This window comes from Heteronotia binoei, chromosome 8 (genome assembly GCF_032191835.1).
Source record: "Heteronotia binoei isolate CCM8104 ecotype False Entrance Well chromosome 8, APGP_CSIRO_Hbin_v1, whole genome shotgun sequence".
Taxonomy (NCBI): domain Eukaryota; kingdom Metazoa; phylum Chordata; class Lepidosauria; order Squamata; family Gekkonidae; genus Heteronotia; species Heteronotia binoei.
The window spans coordinates 42,116,487-42,140,216 of NC_083230.1; the positions used below are offsets into that span (position 1 = coordinate 42,116,487).

The following is a 23,730-nucleotide window of genomic DNA, read 5'->3' on the forward strand; positions in this document are numbered from 1 at the left end:
ATAATATTTAATTTGTATCCCACCCTCCCCGTCGAAGCAGGCTCAGGGCGGCTCACAACACAGGCACTTCAACAATTAAAGCAATACATATTATATGTACATACATATTATAAATCAAACATTTATAAACTTAATCATCATTGTAACTAGAAAACATTCTAAGATTAGATTAATATTAAAATGTTGGTGTTATACATCATTCAGTTTTTCCGTGGCGATGGTATTCATTCAACAGTATGCTGTAAGATCATTAAGTAAAGGCCAGTTGAAAAAGACCAGTCTTGCAGGCCCTGCAGAACTGAGCAAGGCTCCGCAAAGCCTGCACCTCTTCTGGCAATTGGTTCCACCAGTGGGGGGCAGAGATCGAGAAGGCCCTTTCTCTAGTAACTTGCAGTTTGGCCTCCTTTGGCCAGGGATTGTCAATAGATTTTTGAGAAGAAGATCGCAGTACCCTCTGGGGAATATATGGGGAGAGACGATTCCTAAGGTAGGCAGGTCCTTGGCCATATAGGGCTTTAAAGGTAATAAGAAGAACAGGTAAACTATTTTTCCTTCAAGCACAGGCCCTTATGCCAGGGATGGAAGGAAATGTGATATTTTGGTTGATGGTAATTGCAAATGTGATACTCAGTGAGCTCTGGACTCATGTAATAGATATCGGAGGCTGCTGAACATGAGCTGAGGATGCCATCAAATGACTTCCACCCAGAAATCTCTGTGCTTACCTTATATTTAGGACTGAAACCTGATCCTGATGTAATAATGGATGTTTTAAACCAAATCCACCAATAAAGTTTTACTCCCCCCCCCCTTGTTGAAGAAGAAATAAAAGAAATTTTAATAAACCACCTGATGTCGCTGTGCTAATCTTACTGAAAGACCCTATGAAATGGTATAACAACCCAATACCCCTAATGGCCAACATGATCTTAGCAGCCAAAGAATGTTATTTAGACTTTAGAAAATTTGGACTTTCAATTTGTCTATTATTGGAGATGGAATTTATTCCAAAAATGGAATTTATTATCCTTGGATAAGAACTATGCGACACCCATTCAGTAAAAGACAAAATTTGTAAAAACAAAATTATTCAAACCAACTTTTGGAATTTAAGCATTTGTGAATTCATTTATAAGAACAAAATACAAAAAAACTTAACAAGCAAAATCAGTAAATCCAGAAAGAACACTGTAACAGCTCAGTATCAGCTTGATTCTACAATGAAAAATCCTGCATAAATCTGGGATCAGCTAAACTGCACTGTAGAAGTTTTCCTAACTATCTGGAAGGTCAGTGCTTGGCACTGCATGTTTAGCTTTTTCAAAAGCTTAGATCCAATGCTTGGGACATTGCTTTCTTACTCCCCCCCCACAAGTCAATACAGATGATTGGAGACCTAAATGACATGGAAAACAGCAAAAGGAAATACAACTGGGATAGTGGAAATTATCTCCTGTATCTATGAGTAGAAGGTATGTTGCTCAGCGTTTAGTCTCTTCCCATTACAAATGCCTAACAGAAAAGCTGCAGACACATGGAGTCTTCATAAATACAGATGCAGAAGGCCATTAGTCTCAAATTCTGTATTTTGTCTTGAGATCTTTAATGGAAGAATCATTTAAATCCAACTGTTCCAAATGATCAAACAATGAATGCACAGCTATAAATAAAAAAGATAAGGGATTCAGTAATGCTTTACTAATGAATTTACTGATCCATTACCCCATAATAAAAAGGCAGGCATCATCAATATATAAATAATCCACTAAAAATCCACTTTTTAAGATCAGACATACCATCAGAGGACCTAGTTTCTCACACAGTACCTTTCCAAAGGCATGAATTAACTATGTATCATCATAAACTCTTGAAAAATGAACAGAACTACTAAGTACACATCAAAAATGGTCAAAAAATGGGTAATACATAATTTTTTTTAACCAACAGGTCAAATCTCTGTGAGTAGTAGCTAATCCAACTCAGCTGAGATGGGATTTTTTCTTTCTTAACTTGGAACCCTTATGCAGTAGAAGCTTAGGTTTACAAAGCAAAGCTGCTGGGACTCTACTTGCAGAGACAGATGAGCGTAAGCCATTTTACTCAGTTTAGGTATATTTGCACTGGATCAGCCTGTAAGCTGTAACTCTACTCTTATAGCCTTGCTGAAGTCTCATGATGAAAATCCTCCAAACTAAGGCTGTAAAGAAAACCTACATATTTCCACTGATCCAAAAATTACCAGTAGAAGTTGTACAGTCTTTCCCAATATTCAAAACTACGTAAATTGTACAATGACCAAATTTTATTCATTTTTCACATTTATATTCTGCCCTCCCTGCGAGTGGGCTCAGGGTGGATCACAGTAGATTGTGAGGCCATTTGGCATCACAGCATATACTAAATAATTAAACTGTATTTAAACACCATTTGTTATGTTCACTATCTCCAAACAAGTGCTGCTGGACTCCGAGGGTTTATATAACCTGGGCCATGAAGGAGTGATGACTTCAGCAGGGGAGGCCAGCTTTTTTGTTAGACTATCACTGTTCTTAGTGCTTTTCAGAGCAAAGTATTTCTTTCCATAAGGATGGACAAAAATTTCTCCTAAAAAGTTAAATTCAAGATTCTGCTGAGGTTACTGCAATCTACAACAGCAGCCATGGTGATCTCAATTTACTAACTAGATTTCAATAATGGTTTCAACTACATTTTCACTTACTTTTTTTCTCTGAGTCTGACATGAACATTACTGCCATATCAAATCGTTTTGATTCTGACAGTTTCTGCAGAATTTTTAAGATCAGTGAAGGCTTCTCTTTTCTACAAGACAGAAAGATGTAATGAAAAATAACTCTATGAACATTTATGACACAAATATAGTACTGTTAACCTCAAGCTGAAGCAGAGTGTGTGAATTAAAAACTAATGCTTGCATGTGAGCAATAATGAATACATAAAGCAGTGATTAAGCTAAAAGCCCACCCTATGACAAACTGCAAACCAAATATGCACCTGTTGATAATTTAAAAATCAAGGTGTATTGAGAGAAGCAGGAACATCTTAATGGACTGTTCTTGTTAGCTTAACTTCCAAAATAAGCATCTTGAATAACAGATGCTGCAGCAAAACTCCATTTAAGGAGTAGCTGGGGTATCTCAGTTTTAAAAAAGCATAATAGCTATAGTTGTTGCATATGAGAAACATCCCATTACTGACATTCCAATGATAAATAATGTTCTTGCTTCCTACCAACATATATCTCCATAAATATTCCTTTACTCTTTATTTCCTGTTTGACAACCTAATTTTACTTTGCTGTAGCTATCTGGTTACTCCCACCTCAATTTCTTCCCTTCTGTAAGTGTAGCATAAACACCTGGTGTTATATACAGTAGTAAGGATGTAACATATCCTCTTAAACATGGGAACTAAAGAAGCTTCGTGTTCATGTGGCTCAGTAAGGACATACACGGTTCAGTTTTGAATTCTTGGCATCTCTTGTTAGCAGGTTTACAAACTCTAGGACATTGCTTTCAAAACGAGTATCTGGTCTCACAAATATTTGACAACACAAGGTGCAGCGAAATTGACTGCCCAAGAACAAATGAATAGGTATAAGGAAGATCCACACATTTTGACTGTGCCTGGCAAATGTTACTTGTGGTCTTCAAAAACCTTGCCATTCTCAATCTTCTAGAATGCAAAGTAGGTTCTGGGGACTGTTTCCTAAATGCAGTTCATTGTGAGAGACTGACCTGCCTCTCCCATTAATCTGAAATTGCAAAGTTTCCAACTGAGCAGCAAGCTTTGAAGGCATTCCAAATGGCTCCAAGATACAGTGTAAACCCTGAGACAAACTTCAGGGTAGGGGCTTATCTTCAACTTTGTTCTATGTTTAAAAAACCCCAGCGCCTCCAAAGTACACCAGTCAGATGATGGAAGAGATGATTGTAGTGGTAACTCTGTTTGTGGATCATTTCACAGCGATCCCATCCATCTCTGAATTTTCATTCAAATATCTTGTACAAAAAATACCCTAGCAAAGTGTTTCAGCATGGAGTAACAATTTTGCTGCTGTTGTTCCCTACATTTAAACTGCCTACTTTGTTTAATAAAACATCCATTTCACACAGTCCGAAGCAGTATTAATTCTAAGTACTGACATCTTGTTTGTTTCAATCAGCACTACAATTACTGTTCAGTGCAGCAGGGCGTGTGCTGTGAAAAACATCAAAATTGGTTTTACAGGGCTGAGTCCAACTGTAAGGAATCAGTGTGGAATAGCAAACAATCTAAAAGTTCATAAACTTACCCATAAAATCTCTGCAGGGTTTTCAAAATTAGGCTAAAAACTTCTGGATCCAAGGAGTTTTGGAATATATTAGGATAAAGTGAAGGATCAATTTGCTTTGGGAAAAACACACACACAGTTAAAGCAGATCTTAAATATATTCCTTCTGTTTCCACATAGTTGCACAGTTCCAGTTTTTTTTGGTTTTTTTAAACAGAAGCAATTAATTAATATGTTCTATTATTCTAGTCATTTCCAAGCTGTGTTCCAGAAGGCACTGGGGATTTGATGGGAGCTTATAAAATGTACCTCAGTGAGAACACTGGTACATGAGGTACGAGGTTTCATCCAAGACAGCATGCCCTTCTCCTGCAACATGCAGTCTCAACAAAGTGCTAGATGTGTCTTCAAGCACATTTTTTGTTCACAGGATATCCATAAAACCTACATCAACAGAATGCTCGCTCTTGGATGTGGATGAGGAGCCTGTGACAATAAATAGGGTTTTGTGTTATATGTTCTTACACAGACAAGTTTGAAAGACTCAGTTATATCTCATACATTGTTCTAAAAAGGGTTACTAAGTGGCATTTTAACAGGTGTTGTACATATAGATACACCAGACACCAATACAAGAGGAAAAAGAGTGCAGGAATATAGCCTTAGTTACACCAGAAACCTGGCGTCTTTCAGGGATCCCTGCCCTAATGGGAGGCAGTGAGGTCTGAAGGGGTGAACATAAAAGTTTTTAATTTCTTGGCCTCATTGTCATCATGGGGATTCAAAATACCTGAACCCAGGAGAAGTTTTGCAGCACATTCAATGGTACTTCTGCACAGCCACTATGAAGTCCCTTCCCTTAATCCAGTAAGGTAACTCCAATTTGAACAAAGGGGTTTTGTGGGTCTTCACAGACTGGACTCCATCAACCAGGTCCTGGAGATCTTTACAGCCTCTTTGTTTCAACAGGACACTTCTAGCTGGAGCCAAGGGACTACACCCATAGGATCCATCCACAGAACTTAACATGTTGAGGGCTGTCACAACTCCATCTCCCTAAACTGGGCTGCACTGTTTTTCACATAATTTTATTAACTAATGATTTGGTAAAGTGAACATCATCCTTTCACAAGTGACTTGAACATCAGCTTCTGCTATGTTAGCTATGTTTTATATCTTAGAAGTTTACAACATGATTTCCTAAAAACAGAATCTGAAGAATATATTTGTGCTATCACAAAAGTCAGATAAAGATCCAAAACATTTCCCACGCATAGAAATTATATAATAGTGAATTATTTCACCAAAGAAATTCATGTTAAATTTTGTCTTCCAAGCCCCTCTGATTCCGGAAGAAGCCAGGGCTTGTGTGTAATCAAGGTTTTGACTCCAGCAATATTAATTCATTGATTTTCTTCTCTTACCATCAACTTTATTAACATAAAATGAATTCATTCACCACTACTATCATCCAGCATTTTCCATCTTGCAGGTAAGACTAAGATTATATACAGCTGTCTCAAGACGTCTAAAAATGCTCTCAGGAACCTGGAAGTAGTTCATCACTCACTCTGCACTGAGGCTGTTTCAACACTCTGGGTTGATTCTGATTTTATGAGCATCGAATCCGCCTGCAGAAAACTCCTGTTCAAAAGCACTCTTGTAAAGTGAGGAGCAACTCCAGGGTGAAACCGCATCCAGTGCCAATTCAAAAAAATGAGCATAGACAACTTAAGATAATGCAAAGCAAGACAGAAGTGACGGCGGTACGCAATGTAGATGAACATTTTAAATGTGCACCGAGAGACGATCTTCTGTCAAGTGTAGAAACAGCCCCACTTTCCAGCAGAGATGTCACAATAATACACCAGAAACTTCCCCCAAACTGATCCTTGCAAAACCAAAAGAAGAAGCCAGACCTGCTGAGTCCATTGGATATAAATGAACATATAAGCAGTGTGTGGCAAGAACTACTTTAAGTCTCAAACTACTCCACGAGAGGTGCTGGGGAATGAGGCCTTGGGAATTAAACTCAATTAAACTGAAATTTTCCTCACCCCAAGTAACTGAAGAGAAATGTGGCACACTAATTCCTTATTTGTTAAGGACCATGGAGTCTAATTCGCTAGAGCATTAATTTCTGGACTAAGGAATTTTGAGAATGGGTCAACAGGTGATCACTGAATGTGAGTTGAGTTTCTGTACTGGTGTATGTTTTACACACACCTGTAAACTCTGAAACACAAATCATAACAAAATAAAGGAACCATCTCATCATAGCATATGCATCTTTATTAGTATAAAAGTAGCTAAATAAAGGTAGAGCTCAAACATTTTTGCTCCTGTAAATCACTGGGGCTTTCATAGGAACAATTGTACCATCCAAGTTGATATTATGGCACAATGCCAAAATTATTGCATGAAAAAGCAAAGCAAAACTGTGGATGGAAGTTTGATCTAAGGAAAGGTGCTATGACAGGCCATTCCATTAACATTCCAACCCAAATTTCAGCTGTTTTTTTTAAAAGGTTATTTTACCTTCAAGTAAGCGTACAACTGATCAGGGAAACCTTTTAATTTTCTGAAATCTGATTCCAGCTGGAAAGCATTCACAGGGACTGGAGGCAGAGAAAATGTAGACTTGGGAATGAGAGCTGGGCTTCCTGTCTCAGCCAGCTTTTTCAAACTGCAGGACTGTAGAGCAGGTGACAATCCCTTTTCCTCATTACTAAGAAGTATAAAAACATTAAGGTAGATATGACATGCTTCTGTTTGAAAACTTGATTTAAGAAACACACACCATTCCATGAATTAATGAGCTGTTGCAAAAATGTCTGTAGGGCTTCTGCAGGAATACCATCAACATGAATCAAATTCATCAGCAATTCTTGGTGGACTGTCTAGTTAAATCTGAACTAATAGCCTTACCATATTTCATTTCACCTGCTGGGGTCCCACTAGCCCTAAACAAACTTTGAGTGTCTCCTGTTCACAGATTTCTTTTCCCAAAGCTGTGTACTTTCTTTTCCCTCCTTTAAATTATGACTAACGTAACTCACCTGAGCACCCATATACCTAAGCTGCTGGTATACTGTGAATTAGGAGGGAAATAAAAGAAGACCCCCGCAGGAAAAGGCTCTCTTCCTTGAAAATGAAAGCCTATCATAATGAAGGAAGACAACCAAGACAGTGGCAATGATAAGGACTGCAATACAAGTTTCAGACTACAGCTCATTCAACAAAGGGCATGTTTTGCAGCAGCACTGAGTGTTCATAGGATGTTTTGAATTGGACCATTTCCCAACATAAACAGCAGCATCATATAATAGACATTTTTCAAAGCCTAACTCTGTGAGCAAGAATCAAATACATAGTCCACATAACGCTACCAATACATAGTTATAATGTTCCTCGCAATCACACAACAAAGCTTCTCCTTGAATTAGATTTTTTTGAAGTGGTGAAATATAAGACTAAAAGACACACTTTAGAAACTGGAAAATGCATCTTTGCTTCCATGTTATATTGAATGGAACTAAGGAATGAGAAAATAAAAACTGACTTAATACAAGTACATTCATATAACATATATCAATAAAAACAAATTTGAATATCCTGTTCTAGAAAGACTCCTCACTTTCAAGAAGAAGAGATTGGATTTATACACCGTTCCTCACTTATAGCAGTTTATAATCTCCTTTCCCTTCCCCTCCCCACAGCAGACACCCTGTGAGGTGGGTGGGGCTGAGAAAACTCTTTTGAGAACTGCTCTTGAGAGAACTCTGCTGAGAACTTGTGAGGGCCCAAGGTCACATAAGCAGCTGCATGTAGAGGAGTGGGGAATCAAACCCAGCCCCTTTCTCCATTCAGCTTTGTTCCAGATCTACTGAGCACTGAATCCGCCTGCTACAAACGCTCATCATTCAAAATGTTTCTACATTTAAAAATCTGCATTTAAAAACCTCACATTTTGCAGAGTTTTACTTCTCTATTTGCTAAAGGAAGAAAGCCCTGCAGGCCTGCGCCCCTCCCAGAGGAGCACAGGGGGAAGTCTTTTTCTTGGTTTTGCACCCCTGCGTGCTAAAGCATGCGAAAGCCATGCCTGTCTGCCCCTCTCAGAAGTGCTGAAATGCAGGAGGGAGGCCTGAATCAGATGGCCAGCGCGTGGGAGTAGGCAAGGTAGGCAGCTGCCTGGGGTGCCCCCTAACCTATTGCGTGCCTCTGGGCACCCTTTTCCCCTGCCACTCTTGGCTTCTCAGTGCACAGACCCAGGAAGCTGAGAGAGGAGGGATGGTGCATCGGCATGTGCTCTCCTCTGAGCCAGGCTCCCCTTGCAAGGAAAGCCCAGCTGGGAGGAGAACACTCCCTCCCCCCCGAAAGCAGCTGGGCAGGGCGTCGGCATGGCTTCTCTAAGCTGGGCTTCCCTCGTAAGGGAAGTCCAACTCAGAGGAGAACTCTGCAGTGCACTTTCAGAGGTGCTCTGTGCCTCCGAGAGTGCACTGACAGGCCCTGCTTGACTGGAGCCCACCCAGCCCTCCTTCCACACCGACACGCTTACTCTCCCTGTGAGTGGGAGTGTGGCAGAGGGGCAGGCACGGGTGTGGAGGGCCCAGGGCAAGTGCCGGCCTGGGGCACCTGAGGCCCTAGTGCTGGACCTGACTGTGTCTGTGACTGGAGGTTCAATTCACCTGTCTCTTGAGATTGCCTGGTCAAAGTTGGGGAGGGGGCTGAAACTCCAGTCAAGGCGCTGCTGTCACACATGCACACACAACCACCCACAATGGGCTTTGCTTTGGGTCAGGTTGGAACTGGACTTTTGTCCCAGGAGGGGGGAGGAGAAGGGAGCACAGCCTCCAACAACCTGGAGCAGGGGGAGAGTTGCCTCTTATCAGGGCTAGCACTAGGGTCCTCTTATCAGGGCTGGTGCTAATGACCCCCGCCCCTTGTGTGGCAGTGCGTACATTGCTGCTGCTTGCTGCCTCTTTCGCCTGCCTTGGACCCAGACAGGTGAAAGGGGTGGCGAGGTGCCTCTCCACCACGCCACTTGGAGGCTGCCTTCCTTTCAGGCAGTGGTGCGCACACCACCTCTTCTTTCGCCGGCCCTCAGAGTGGAAAAAACAGGCTGTGCCGCACGCCCTGCTCAGTCCCCTTCGGATCAGGAAGGGGCTGGGCGGGGCACCTGACATGTTTGCTTAGCTCCAAGGCATTTGGAGAAAGGGAAGGGGAGTTGCCAGTGAGGGAGGGAGAGGGATGGATGAACTCTAATGCCTGAACTCCACCCCTTAGAATGCCTTACAACTGGTGCTTCGTTTGGTACAAAAGTTTCACCAGGCAATCTCCCACTACCACTTCCAACTTTTTCTCTCTGCCCTCCCGTGACATGTGGTGAGTCAGGTTGGGTGTGAATGCAAAAGCAGGAAGAAGACGCCTAGCGACTTCCTGAATCAGTGCTCTCGTAAGTGAACAATGAAAAGTGGGACGGGACTTTGGGGAGGAGTCTGAAAACTCGGAGGGAAAGTTCTACAATTACCACCTTATATCCGGATGTTCAGGAAAACTACTGTTCAAAACTACTCTTGATAACTGTGGAGCAACTCCAGGGTGAAAGCGTTTTCTGTACCCATTCAAAATGAATGTAGAAGACTTAAGAAAATGCAAAGCAAGACAGAGGTGACGGTGATATGCAATGTAGATGGTGACTTTAAAATCCACACAAAGACAGGATTTTCTGCTAAGTACAGGAACAGCCCCAATTCTTCCAGATCAGAGTCTGCACAGTTAACAACTACACCAAACTGGCTCTATACTTTCAGCGCACTAAAAGTGAATTTCCATAACACAAAAAAGGCAACATTTTCCTGCAATTTCATAATACAAAAGAAAAAGCATGTCAAATGTACAAGTGCTCTTAGCACTGATTACAGTGTGGCTACTTGCTCACCTGTAATTTATCTGTCTTGTTTTTAAAAAGACTGAACTTGGCTACAAGAATGATCTTTTGTCAAAAGGACACCATACATAGTATTTTCTAGAAGCTGTAAATATATGGGAATAAAACCCCTCCATAATAGGCCCATTTGTATACTTAACAGTATTAGACCAGGAAAAAGCAGTTTTGAAACCTGACATTTAAGATTCATTTAAAAGAAGCATATTGGACACACTGATAACCACAACTGTTTCCATTAACTATTTTGAGCTAAACTTTCAGGCAGCTTAAGGAAAAAAAATAAGTAGTATCACCAGGCATTAACATTTCTATTTCAGTTCCATTAATTAAACATTCCCCTCCTCCCCCACAAGTAAAGGATTGGATCCTATGCCTTGTTTCTGCTTGAGATCCCTCTGTCCATTATGGAGGCAGTCTTCCACTGCACAATACAACATTCTTCTGGCACAGGGTCTTTCTGCTCACCAGGCCAGGTTATTTAGGAAGCTGAAAAGAGCCTAGTACAAGAGCAATGTGTTTTGCATCAAAGGATCACCTTTGCAGCAGACAAAGGAAAGCACAGTCAGAAATCAGGCACAGAATCCCAGCCAATCTATCTACAGCAAAAGATCCATGAAGTCTCTGCTCAGATCTATACTAAAAATCAGTGCACTTACTGTACGGCTAAAGAGTCATTTATTTCTTCAATTTTCAATAGTTTTGCTTTGGGAGTATCAGTTGGAGAGCGAAAGTCATCTTTGACTGGATTCTTTGTAGGCGCTATGGCTTGCATTGCTTCTGTACTTGAAGAAATGGGCCAACCAGGCTGTAGGCTGGTGGTAGCTATTGAATTAGCACTTGGCATCTCATCATCCACTTCTTCAATAAATATTTTTCTCAAGGATTTCTAAATACAACACATTTCTGTAGTAAGTGGAGGGTATTTGGGCTCAATTTTATGCTGCTGAGCAACAGGAGAGTTCTGCAACTGTGTTAGCGTATCATAGTCAATATGAAGAGCACATGGCACTCAAGATGACACCTCTCTAATACAAATATTATGGAGAGGCATCTTATACAGTATATATGGACTGGTTTGCTCATGGAAAAAACCCTCCCTTGCCTTCCCACAGAAATCTACTGTGACTCCTGAAAACAAAGTCAAAAAAGCCTCACAGACAAAACTGAGTGAAATCATCCCTCTCTCCCACTCCTGCTAGCAGAGCAAACTTTCTAATTACGCAAAAGAAAATGGAGATTTTAACCATTTCTCCTGCCTCGAGCCCCCTCAATGCATGGTACCAGACTCCCTCCACCCACAAACCTTTGGGAGTCACCAAGAGCTAACTGTGGGAAGGCAGTAAATATCCACCTCCATAAGTGCCTTCTACAAGCGCTTCACAATTCACAGGATCTGCCCTATAAAGTCCAAGGGTATGGTTTAACAGTGTATAACACAGCACTTTTGCTGAAGCTAACAAGGTCCAGCTTTAGTTAACACATCCTATGCAAGGAGCCTTGAGTGCCATTATGAAATAAAGTTGAAATATAAATGTAGTAAGTGCTTAACTACACAAGCTGAAATTATTCATAACTGTCCACTCTTTACCTTGCAACCTCCTCTTCACCACTATTTGTTTCTGTATTAAGTTCAGTACCTTCCTCTACTCTCTGTGGTCTTTCCCTCCCACTTTGTGGACATCTGCTCCCCTTGTACATTAGCAAGGAAGCTAGCCAAAGCTTTCACTCCCTTTCTTCTTCTTTATGTAGACTGTCCTACTCCCCACAACTTTCTTGTTCAGAGGGTGTAGTTGAATGTTAGGGCAAGGAGAGAATGATTAGCTACTGGAGACACACAGAAAAACAGATCAAAGCCAGCTCCAAGAAAGACAATACAAAAATCTTTGCCACAAATCCATGAAGGTTTAATGGGCAAGTAAATATTTGTGTTTAATACAAGTTCTTGTTCATTAAAGTATTTGTACATGCGGGTATTCTTATTCAGAAATGTTAAATGCCAAAAAATGTATTTATAGAGCTATAAATGCATATAAATCCTTTCTTTCTACTTACTATTGATCTAAGATGCATGGGCTTATCAATGGGGTTCACCAGGTTTTGTGATTCCATCTCATTCTTTAACAGTCCAGGATAATCCTGATCTGAGCACAGACCTTTTTCAATTAATTCCTTTAAAAAGATCATTCAGTCATATATGAAAAATTTAAAATATTTAAAATTCACAAAATACACACTTAAAAATGCTTTTACTGAAAATACAAAATACTAGAAACTCACAACAACACTTACATTCTTAAGCTTTGTTACTTCATTAATTGCTTGCTTATTTCCAGGTTCCAATTTCAATACCATTTCAAAATCTGATCAATACAAATAAGAAATGCAGATGGTCACATTTAATAAATTCTTTGGGTATATACCAGTTTTTAGAAAGACAGCTCTTCATCTACATGTTTATGTGAAATAGTTGAGATGCAATCTGGCCTAATTTAATTATCTTTAAGACCACTGAATTCAGTACAAAATGAAGCACAAATTTCTCCCAAAACGAACAATGAGACTTGCTTAGTATCTACACAATTATGTCCCTAAATAATAAAAGGACTGACTACTGATCAAACTCAACATTATTGACTCATGAATTATTAAAATGTCAGAACCTGAGTTCTATCATTTACAGCACCCGCTATGTAAAATGGAGTACTGAAAAATAGAGGTGCTTCCTCTTTGCCAGCTTTCATGAAGAGATGAAAGAGATGTTTGGGTTTGGTTCGGTTGAGATGTATTCATCAATGTGACTTGATCAACCCTGGCTTGGTTTTATGACACTGACCTATTTTTTAATGGTTATGTTTAAATGATGTTGGGCTATTTTTATCACTGTGTTTAAAGGGCTTTGTATTATCATCTTAGTTGTACACAAGATATATTTACTGCATCAAAAAACACCCTCTTCTTTATTGAAAACCTCACCTTGTATAGCTTCTTTAAATTTTCTCATTGCTTCTCTAGCAGTCCCTCTTCTGGCATAGGCTTTAGAATATGAAGAATCCAGTAATAAAGCTTCACTACAATCTTTTTCTGCCTCTTCATATCTCAAAGAGAATTTTAAAACAGATTACTCATTGCTGCTTACCACATCTGATACTATTTTGATTCCTTACAGCTTATAATTACTCCAGCTTGACATTCAAACACTGAACAAACATACAAGTATTAATTTGTGTCATATCAGGACCTGGACACACTACCTGCTCCTTGTTTAATCCAATCTCAGTGTAATTACACTGAAAAACTGCTTGGATTAATCAGGAAGAGGCTAGTTGGGCATCTATATTTTAAACTTACTTGGAAATTTTAAAAATGTCACCTTTTAAACACAGTAAAAATAAAATTAATTTACTTTAAATTATTATTAGGAAAGACTTATTCTTCAGGCACTTCAGTAAGTATGCACCACTCAGTCTGGAGAGAAGAGCCTGGAACCTTCCCTACTCTTGCATCACTGCTAGGGACTAGAAGGGACTGCCATATACACCTGCATGTACCCCTTAATATATTAGATCTCAAAATGAATGATATATATTTAAATTCTTGTGACCTGTTTTGGTAGCCAATCTTGCTGAAAAGTGGATATTGTAATGATTCTTAAAATGTGTTATAAATGCTTAGTAGAACTGCATATTCTGAGACCTTGAAAACTGTCACAGTGCAATACATAAACTGAATGAACCTTTAAGGCCCACAAACGTTTATTCAAGGTATGAGCTTTCGTGTGCAAGCACACTTCTTCAGATAAAATGAAATGGAAGAAAACCATTCAAACTTATAGTAAGGACTGAACAGTAAATCTGTTATAAATAAATTCTCCTGGCATGGTGGCAATTCTGACCATCCTGATTCATTGGAGCTCAATGGGACTGTATGGCACAAGCCTTTAGTCCATCAAACTATCAATCAAGAGTACTTGCATGCCATTGGTTAGGGTCTGCTCCTCTCTCCCGCCTAAGTGGCTGCTGCCAGTCAGCAAAGTTGATTCTGTTAGTAAAACACAACCAACCTTAGTTCTGGCAGTTACTGTGGGAACACACTATTGGCCCATCACATGTTGATCACCCATCTCTGGCCTCCCATTGGCTGACTCCCTTGCCCCCACCTCCTGCAGGCCCAGAAATGTTGAACACACTGCCAAAAGAAGTCTTACCTCAGAGAGAGACACATCTCTTAGCTCTTATCTGTCAGCTGGCCTCAGAAAAGGCTGCAGTGCTTCAGTGGCCTCACAAAAGGCCCTATGAACAGCCCCCACACTTGAATGGGTGGGAAAACAGCCCTCGCCCAAAGGCCTTTAATGGTACCATTCCAGGTTGGTGGGAAATTCCTACGGTATCAATACAGGTCTTGAAGAGGCCTTTCCTCCTAGGGAACCACTGTTTCCAACCTCCAAGTGAGGGCCGGAATCACTCAGAATTACCACTATCCAGTTCTTGCCGTGGAAGCTGACTGGGTGATTTCGGACAGGTCACACACTTCCAGCCTAACCTGCCTCACAAGGTTGTTGTTTAGATCACACAGGGGGAGAGGAGAATGATGTCTGCTTTGGTTCCCCTCCACTGTGAAGAAAGACTATCATTTTCCTATGTAGAGGCTGCAGGGAGGGGGAAGGTGATGGAAACTTGAAGTCAGAAGAGCAAGTAGAGGGAAGGATATAGGGTTGCCAATTCCAGGTTAGAAAATTCCTGAAGGGGTGGGGCCTGGAGAGGGTGCGGTTTGAGAAGGGGTGGGACCTCAGACAGGTATAATGCCATAGAATCCAAACCAACAATGGCAGAGATCAGCTCCCCTTGAGGTGGGGGAAGGAAGTCAATGACTTCACTTGAGTGGGTGGGAAGATAGCAAGGGCACTCACCCAGAGCCTCTTTCAAGAACCCGATGTATTTTTTCTTCACAACAGGCCTTACTCCTAGTTAGAATATAACACGATGAAGACATTTTGAGACAAAAGAGAAATGACAAGCCACATGTACAGGGTCGATAGCTGTATGGATCCAATTACGGGGGGAACATTGGTATAAATATGTTAAAATAAAAGATAAGGGTATAAGAGAATCTTTTCTAATTGTGGGAAGTTAACTGAGATTCCTTCAGATGCTCGATTCATCTCCCCTCAAGTGTGAAGGTATCAAACAGCATTTTTTTTCCTTCTAGTTGGGGTAAGGTGCAGTATATTTCAATTACAATCACTATACGTTGTTCTAAATACTATACCAATATATTGTTCAGGGGGAAAAACCTATTCCTATATATTGCACTGCATTACAAACAGTATTCCATTATATTGTTAGAGAGAGAGAGAGAGAGAGAGAGAGAGAGAGCATTGTTGACCCTATACACTTAGCTTGTTCCTGTTTTGTCTCATAATGTCATCATTGGGCTATATGCTAATTTGCTTTTCAGCCCTGTCTATAAGTTCTTCCATCTCATTTTATCTGAAGAAATGTGCTTGCACATGAAAGCTCATACCCTGAATAAATTTTTCATAGAATCATAAAGTTGGAAGGAACCTCCAGGGTCATCTAGTCCAACCCCCTGCACAATGCAGGAAACCCACAAATACCTACCCCAAATTCACAGGATCTTCATCGCTGTCAGATGAACATCTAGCCTCTGCTTAAAAACCTCCAAGGAAGGAGAGCCCACCACCTCCCAAGAAAGCCTGTTCCATTGAGGAATCGCTCTAACGGTCAGGAAAGTCTTCCTAATGTTGAGCCAGAAACTCTTTTGATTTAATTTCAACCCACTGGTTCTGGTCCTACCTTCTGGGGCCAAATAAAACATTTTCACACATTTTCTATATGACAGTACTTGAAGATATGACAGCCCTTCAAGCACTTTTGTTGGTCTTAAAGGCGCCACTGGACTCTAACTTTATTCTATTGCTTCAGACCAACACAGCTACCCACCTGGATCTGTAAACTGAATGAATTGGACACAATTTGTAAGGTAATATTAGTGCTGAACACATTATTTTACACAGTTTGAACTATTCTCAGGCTTCAATTGTTATGCACACCTACTTGGGAGCAAGTCACTGAACATAATGGAATTTACTTGTAAGCAAACATACATAAATTGTATTATTAGTGTTATGTATGCATGAAAGCGGTGCTTGCATGATGTAGCTCCACACAGGTTTCAATTTTATGCACCACCTGTTTTATTTCAGCACAGCTGGCTTAGGTTCTGAAGAAAAAGAAAGGCCAATTTTATGGACCTTTAAGAGAATAGTAACAGATCAATTCAGGTAGCAATATAATCTCCCATAGTTTATGTCAAATGAACTGCCACAGTAGAACTAAATACAAGATTGCCTACTTATATGTTTTAAAGAAAATTAGAGGTTATTTTAAAACTGATGGCTAAAAAAAATACAGAGTAGCTGTAAATGCAGCACCACTCACTTTTGGATTTTTAGGTAGGCCATAGCTCGGTTTGCTGGGAGAAGAGCATTGGTGCCATCTGCTGCAATTCCACGTGTGTAGCATTCTATTGCTGCTTCATATTTACCTTCTTTGAAATATCCATTACCCTAAAATATTTGGGAAGGGAAAGTGAGCATTTATAGTGCAGGGAGTCAATATATTCATACCCATCAATAATTCTCTGAAAAACAAATCTATATTAAATGGATACAAGGTGTTTCTAAAGAGCATCATTAATCTCAAAAGCAATTAAGAAAAATATATTAGAAATAAATCCTATAAATGTAAGATTATAAAAACAAGGCAAGCAATAACCTCAGCTAATCAGTACTCTGACAGTTCATCCTTGCAAACATAACACATCCTGTCAATAACAGATTTCCTAAAGCAAAGCCATTTGTTATTCAATGAACAATGAAAGGAAGATGTTGATAACTGAGAACTGAATTGTAAGTGACAAATAAGAAAAGTACTATAGCCCTTCACTGTAATGCTATAAGCAGATTACCAACATACCAGGCCGACTGGAAAAAAATACAGTTCAATTATCTGCTCAGAAAAAAAATACTCTGGTCTTATAATCAAAGTATTTAACAGCTAGTTATTCAATAATGGCTCAGCCCATTACTTCTATTTGTTACAGACAGCAAATGAGATTCCAGTTCCACAATTAATACCTTTGCTATGTAAAAACAGCCAAGAAATGTGACACACTGTCTGATTACTGTAAGATTCCAGCCTCTCCCACCACCCACAAGTTGTTAAATAGTTTTGTTATATTTACCAAATCTTTCTCTGCAATAGCCTTTTGCTTTAACTGCTCTAAGTCAATTTGTTTAATTTCTTCTACAGTTTGCATTCTCTTGTGGGCATCTGTTTCTTCAGACTGAAAATCTTCTTTTGACATGACAGCCTGAAATATAAGGGTAGATAATATATGTAAACTATTGCTACTATATAACAAAAACAGTCATGGTATCCTAAGAACTACTTTACCTGTTCAATTTTCCTGAGTTCATTTTTTGCTTCAAAGTTGTCCGGATCCAATTCTAAAACTTTTTCATAATCTAAACAGTAAAACAACACATAACAATTGAGTGTTTTCAAATCATGCACTACATGTTACATGTGGTATAAAAGCAGAAAGGAGGTGGCTGAACCATTAGAAAAATTAAGATTAGCAACAAACGTATTATATGTCAGCTGTGTTTCTTACATAGGAAACATCACAATTATATACCTAAATTAGGTATACCATATACTACATGCTATGCAAACTGGGCATATCTAACTTATCTAGGGGTTAGATTTAGGTGGGTAGCTGTGTTGGTCTGAAGCAGCAGAGCAAAGTTTAAGTTCATTGGCACCTTTAAGACCAACAAAGTTTTACTGAAGGTTATACTTTGAATAAAATTTTGTTGGTCTTAAAGGCACCACTGGACTTAAACTTTGTCTAGAGGTAGTAACAGTCTCCAACTTCTAGATCTTTTAATTTCAAGAGGATTTAGTTTCAAGAAGAAACACAGTCAAATTTTCATAACATTATTGTTATTCAACAGACTTTAACTAGGAAAGAACTACATGAAATATCAGCATTCAACATACCAGTTAGTTAACTCAGTAATCAAATGCTGTTTATTCAGATGCAAAGTAATGGCTGGATCCAACCAGAGTTTCTGCTGGTAAAAAAAGGAAGGATAGGTACTGTCTGACCACAGAAAAAGGCTGCACTGAGAACTGTACAGCCTGTATTTTTAAAAGCCATTTGCAATGAAGGCCATAGTATGGAGGGGGAACTGGGTGAGGCTGAAAGAAGAAAATGGTTGGATCCAACGCAATCAAAGAGATAAACACAGCATAAAAAAGATATATATATTAAACAAACGAATAACCATAAAAGAACCAAGCATACCTTCTTTAGCACCCATGTAATTTTGGAGAACAAGGCGAGCTGCTCCTCTTCTGGCATAAGCTTTTGTATAATTTTTGTCTATGGCAAGTGCTAAATTACAATCAGATTCTGCCACAGAGTACCTGTTAAAAATATTGTACGTTTGTTATTCAAAATATATATTTATTCAATACATCTTAAATGAAAACATCTTAAACATCATGAACATCTGTAAGGAGTGCCTTTCCAATTACTAGAAAATCATACGGATGGTAAACTGGAGACAGCATTCAGGAATATTACATCCTAGACACTGTTCTCCACTCTGTTCACCAATGTCTCAGTGTACAGTCTTATCACATGCTGTTTTATTTTATTTTATTTTATTTATTTCAATTTATATCCTGCCCTACCCCACCAAAGCGGGCTCAGGGCGGCTCACAACCTAAAAATTCTAACAATAAAATTAAGAATTAAAATACATTAATAATTTACACAATAAAATAAACGCAATTCATCAGTGTGCTATCCCACAGTCTTCCTTAAAATATTCAGATGCCGGTCAGTTGTATGCCAACCGGAAGAGGACTGTCTTACAGGCCCTGCGGAACTGCCCAAGGTTCCGCAGGGCCCTCACCTCTTCCGGCAGCTGGTTCCACCAGCAAGGGGCTGTGATCGAAAAAGCCCTGTCCCTAGTTGACTTCAAACGGGCCTCCTTTGGCCCGGGGATTATAAGGAGATTTTGAGAACCCAATCTCAGTACTCTCTGGGGAACATATGGGGAGAGACGATCCCTAAGGTAGGCAGGTCCTAGGCCATATAGGGCTTTAAAGATAATAACCAGCACCTTGTACCGAACTCGGTATATTATTGGCAGCCAGTGCAGTCCCCGAAGCCCCAGCTGAATGTGCTCCCATCTAGGTAGCCCTAATAACAGCCAGGTGGCAGCGTTCCGCACTAGCTGCAACTTCCAGGTCCGGCACAGGGGCAGCCCCATGTAGAGGGCATTACAGTAATCCAACCCTGAGGTGACCGTTGCATGGATCACTGTTGCCAGATCGTCATGTTCCAGGAAAGGGGCCAACTGCCTTGCCAGCCTGAGATGAAAAAAATGCGGACTTGGCAGTGGCTGCTATTTGGGCCTCCATAATTAGGGCAGGCTCCAATAGTACCCCCAAGCTCCTGACCCTGTGTGCCACTGTCAGGGGCACACCGTCAAAGGCTAGTAAGGGAATTTCCCCTCCCGGACCACGCCGACCCAAGCAAAGGACCTCTGTCTTCGCTGGATTTAGTTTCAATCTACTCTAATCTATGTTTGCATATTCCCCCTCCCCCACAATAAGTCAATGCAGATTCACAAGTCCAGGTTGTTTTAGAAGGACCTATCCCTGATTTCGAGATAGTAAGCCCATACATCTTTTGGGAAGTCAATGGCATTCCATTCTGGTTCTAAAATATTGTTATTATTCATTATTAAATTCACTGATCTGTACTGCTACTTCATGAGCTGATGACAAGAAAACCTCTCTAGTCAGGAGAAACTTGCAGAGCATGATCATGTTCTTCAGCTCTGCCTTTGCACATTTAGTTGTCTATCAGTTCTCGCTGCTACTCCTTTGCAAACACAATGAAAACCACTCCCAGTAGAATACCTTAAATATGCATGCAGACTTTGGGTTACTGAATGTGAAGACAAACATTCCTTGAAATTCAGCAGAGGCAGGAAGTACTTATTTCAGTTATGCTAATGGATATTTTAACTCCTTTTACTCAGTTCTTGTCTTGCTACAGGATTGAATTATTTATCCCCTCCTCATTCCAAGTTCATCTTTATCATTTATTCATAACTAGCAGTTTGACAGACGGCATCATATGCTTCTCTCACACAAACTATGAAATCAATATTTTTTCTCTTGATAATAAAGGCTCAGGGAAGCAGGTGATCACCAGAATTGTCATATGGTTCACTTTTTAGTTAAACTAAGTGAAAAAGAGGAAGACTCGTTTCATGCTCTGAGCATGCAACCAGAAAAAACACACAGAGGAAAGGGACTACATGTTAAATCTGAAGCTGCCCCAGCAGAGAAGCTACAGACATGACATCTGAGGTTTGGAATAGCAGTCTTGGGGTTACAACTGAAGCAATATCTACTAGCTGTCTACATTTATTTAAAGGAGAGACACATTCTATCATCTCCCATTTGCCATTTTGATGTGGTTCCATCCATAACTTCTGCATACTGGGAAGTCTTAACAGTCAAAGGAAAGGGGGCAGAAGTTGCTATATATTGGATGGAAATATCAGTTTTACTGCTAGTACTATTTTTTCCTGCAAATCTGAATTCCGACCTTCCAAGTAACACAAGATGCTATAGATAGTTGTGTTCCAAAACAAGGTCTGCAGTGTGCCAAGAGGAATTTATAAACACATTACTAAATATATCATAACTTAATAGATAAGTTACTATATTAAAACAACAAGCAAACCAGTAGCAGGTTTTGAAGCCTGACCTGTGCAACTTCAGGGGGAAGGGGCAGAAGACACAGAACAGAAGAGCGCGAGATGTGCTGATTCTCCCAATTCCATTCCAGTTGGGTTTTACTCTGTCTTTACTCTTATGGATTTGTTCCAACCATATATTATGTTTTCATGGAATACTAAGGAGCAGAACACAAAGACTTCTACCCAGAATCTCAATCCATGTTTCACAAGTGTCCATGTCTATGAAAACGGATTAATTTGAAATCCCATAGTTGCATATGTGTGATTCTGACTCACAATCAGAATCCTAGGACAAGTGTACCCCTGCACTGCAACTTAAATCCAATGATAAAATGCAAAAGGAAAAGTTAAATATATATTTTAGGCAGGGCTTTTTTTTCTGCTGGAGCCTATAGGAGTAGAGCTTTGCCTGGGTTGGCCAGGGTTCCGGCTGGCACAACCTGCCATGCGGCAGCCATGTGTTCCCAGGTCATGCAGTATGGCCTAATATCGAAATGAGCTTCTGCTGGGCTTTTTCTACAGAAAAAGTACTGACTTTAGGTATGCAAAGAGCTAATTCTGAAAACTTTCTTTGGTAGTTATTTAGTTTCTTAAATAAATAGTGAAAACTTGATTTGAAAGCTTGTAGTTTTTGAATTTGGACAAAGATGACAGAACCTTTTAAGGAAAATTGTGATAGCACAGAATCCTCCAGGATAAGCAGACAATGAACTTAATTATCATCAACCTCTTTCTTATGATTACACACCAAGCAAAGCATACAGCTATACAATATAAGCCTTACTTTTTCATTCGAAAAAAAGCAGATGCTCTGTTTGTAGGCAAGACTGGATTGTACGGATCTGCATTCATTCCTTTTGTGTAACACTCTATTGCAGCATCATAATTTCCTTGTTTAAAATAATTATTGCCCTGTTGTTTTTTAAAAAGAAGACAACATGCAAATTGGACAGTGCAACAAGAATATTGTTAAGTTGTCACCTCTCCCTAGTCACTTGGTTTTTACCTGCTTCTGAAATAGAGAAACCTGGCAACTGCTATCTATACCCAGATTAGACTAGTGTAACAGATCTATATGGCATTACCCCCTTCAAGACATCTAGAAACTTCAACTGGAACATTATTACCCTCATTTTAGAACACCTGCATTAAAAACAAAAGTGTTCTGGATTCAGTTAAAGTGCTGGCTTTAGCCTAACAAACCCTGAACTGTCCAAAATCCTAGTATCTGCTATAATCTTTGCCCACTGCCACAAAGTTTGAGATCAGCCAACAAGGCCTCACAAAGAGCACCATGTGTTCTGGAAGCTAAATCAGCTTTTCCAAAGATGATAGCCCCAGAATTTTGGGATGCTATTACCCAGGAAGGCAATTTGCCCTCTTCTCTTGCATCATTCTGAAAGGAATGTGAAGATGTTCCTTTCAGTAGCTTTTGATATCATCAGCATAATATTCTTATGTATTTTCTGGGCTAGGGGCACCACTTTTTATGGTTTCACCCAGAGGTAATTTTCAGAGTGGGATGCTAGAGGTTACCCTTCTCTATGAGAGTTACCTAAGGTATCCCCTCAATGTCCAGTACTGTTTATCTTACTTTTAAATACACACAGTGATGTAAGTATTCTATACTGTCAATCATGCAGAGAAATTTTCTTGAACGTTAATACAAATAAATAAGAAATAATATAGCTGGAAGATGAGCTATAGCACTGAATCTGTACTACAAGTCTGAATAATCAATTTGTAATAACAATATGCTATTTTGCAAGTTTCAGGCACTATATGAATGTCCAAAGCTATACTCTACAGCAGCAGACCACTGGTCTGTGTAGTACTGTCTACTCTGACTGGCAGATCCTCTCCGAGGATTCAAACAGGGAATTGTCTCTCCACTACCTCCACAAAAGCTGCTTTAATTGAAGTTGAGGGGAACTGAATCGAGGGTCTTCTGTATGCAAAGCATGCACTACCACTGAACGATAACCCTATCCCATATACGTATCATGTTCTTTTGTATTCTAATAAAATTTTCAGTAGTAGTTACAGTATTGAGTTTTGACATCTTATATGTAAATGAACATCATACAAGACTAGTACAGCAAACCTGATTCATGCTGCAGAAAATAAGACCTACTGGCATTAACAATCTAGGAGGCCTGAACAAAGAAACACTGTTCAAAGTCTAGCTTGAGCGAGCAATTACATTAAAATATTTCTTAATTAAAAACAAACAAGCAGGTATTCACAATCATATAAGCAGTTTTTTGTAAGCCTTCCAAAAAAGAATATCACATCTCAGTACGACAGCTAGCAGAGTGATAGTGCCAAATATAAACTATAATCACAGTTGTGATCCAAAGTGGGTGGCTTTGCTATATTATGGGGACTTTACTTTGAAAACCAGATGACTTTTCCAAGTCATATCATAAACTGCAGACATTGACATTAGCTTTACTATATTAGACAGGCTTCCTTGAGGATGTGAAGAACAATCACATGCTCTTAGAGAGATCTGGATATCCATCTTTCAATTGCAGACAGGTGAGAGAGACTTCTGAAACTCACACTGAACTACCAACTTTTTAAAAGTAAACAAATAGGAGACATAGACAAATT

General features: G+C 39.7%; 1 protein-coding gene across 2 annotated transcripts in view; it reads right to left on the minus strand.

Annotated features, from left to right (window-relative positions):
• Positions 1-1,100: 1,100 nt before the first annotated feature.
• Positions 1,101-23,730, minus strand: part of RPAP3 (RNA polymerase II associated protein 3) — a 33,094-nt gene continuing 10,464 nt past the window's right edge. The window contains exons 5-17 of one of the 2 annotated variants that reach the window (XM_060244963.1): positions 21,899-22,026; positions 18,633-18,754; positions 17,717-17,787; positions 17,505-17,633; positions 16,700-16,827; positions 13,215-13,336; positions 12,531-12,601; positions 12,294-12,410; positions 10,898-11,127; positions 6,830-7,019; positions 4,313-4,407; positions 2,720-2,820; positions 1,101-1,660 (exon numbers count right to left, since the gene is read on the minus strand). In XM_060244963.1, coding sequence (XP_060100946.1) covers positions 1,575-1,660; positions 2,720-2,820; positions 4,313-4,407; positions 6,830-7,019; positions 10,898-11,127; positions 12,294-12,410; positions 12,531-12,601; positions 13,215-13,336; positions 16,700-16,827; positions 17,505-17,633; positions 17,717-17,787; positions 18,633-18,754; positions 21,899-22,026 — 1,590 coding nt within the window. In that variant the 3' untranslated portion in view covers positions 1,101-1,574. Of the gene's footprint in view, positions 1,661-2,719; positions 2,821-4,107; positions 4,408-6,829; positions 7,020-10,897; positions 11,128-12,293; positions 12,411-12,530; positions 12,602-13,214; positions 13,337-16,699; positions 16,828-17,504; positions 17,634-17,716; positions 17,788-18,632; positions 18,755-21,898; positions 22,027-23,730 lie in introns of those variants that run through there. The other variant, XM_060244961.1, reaches the window with a different exon arrangement.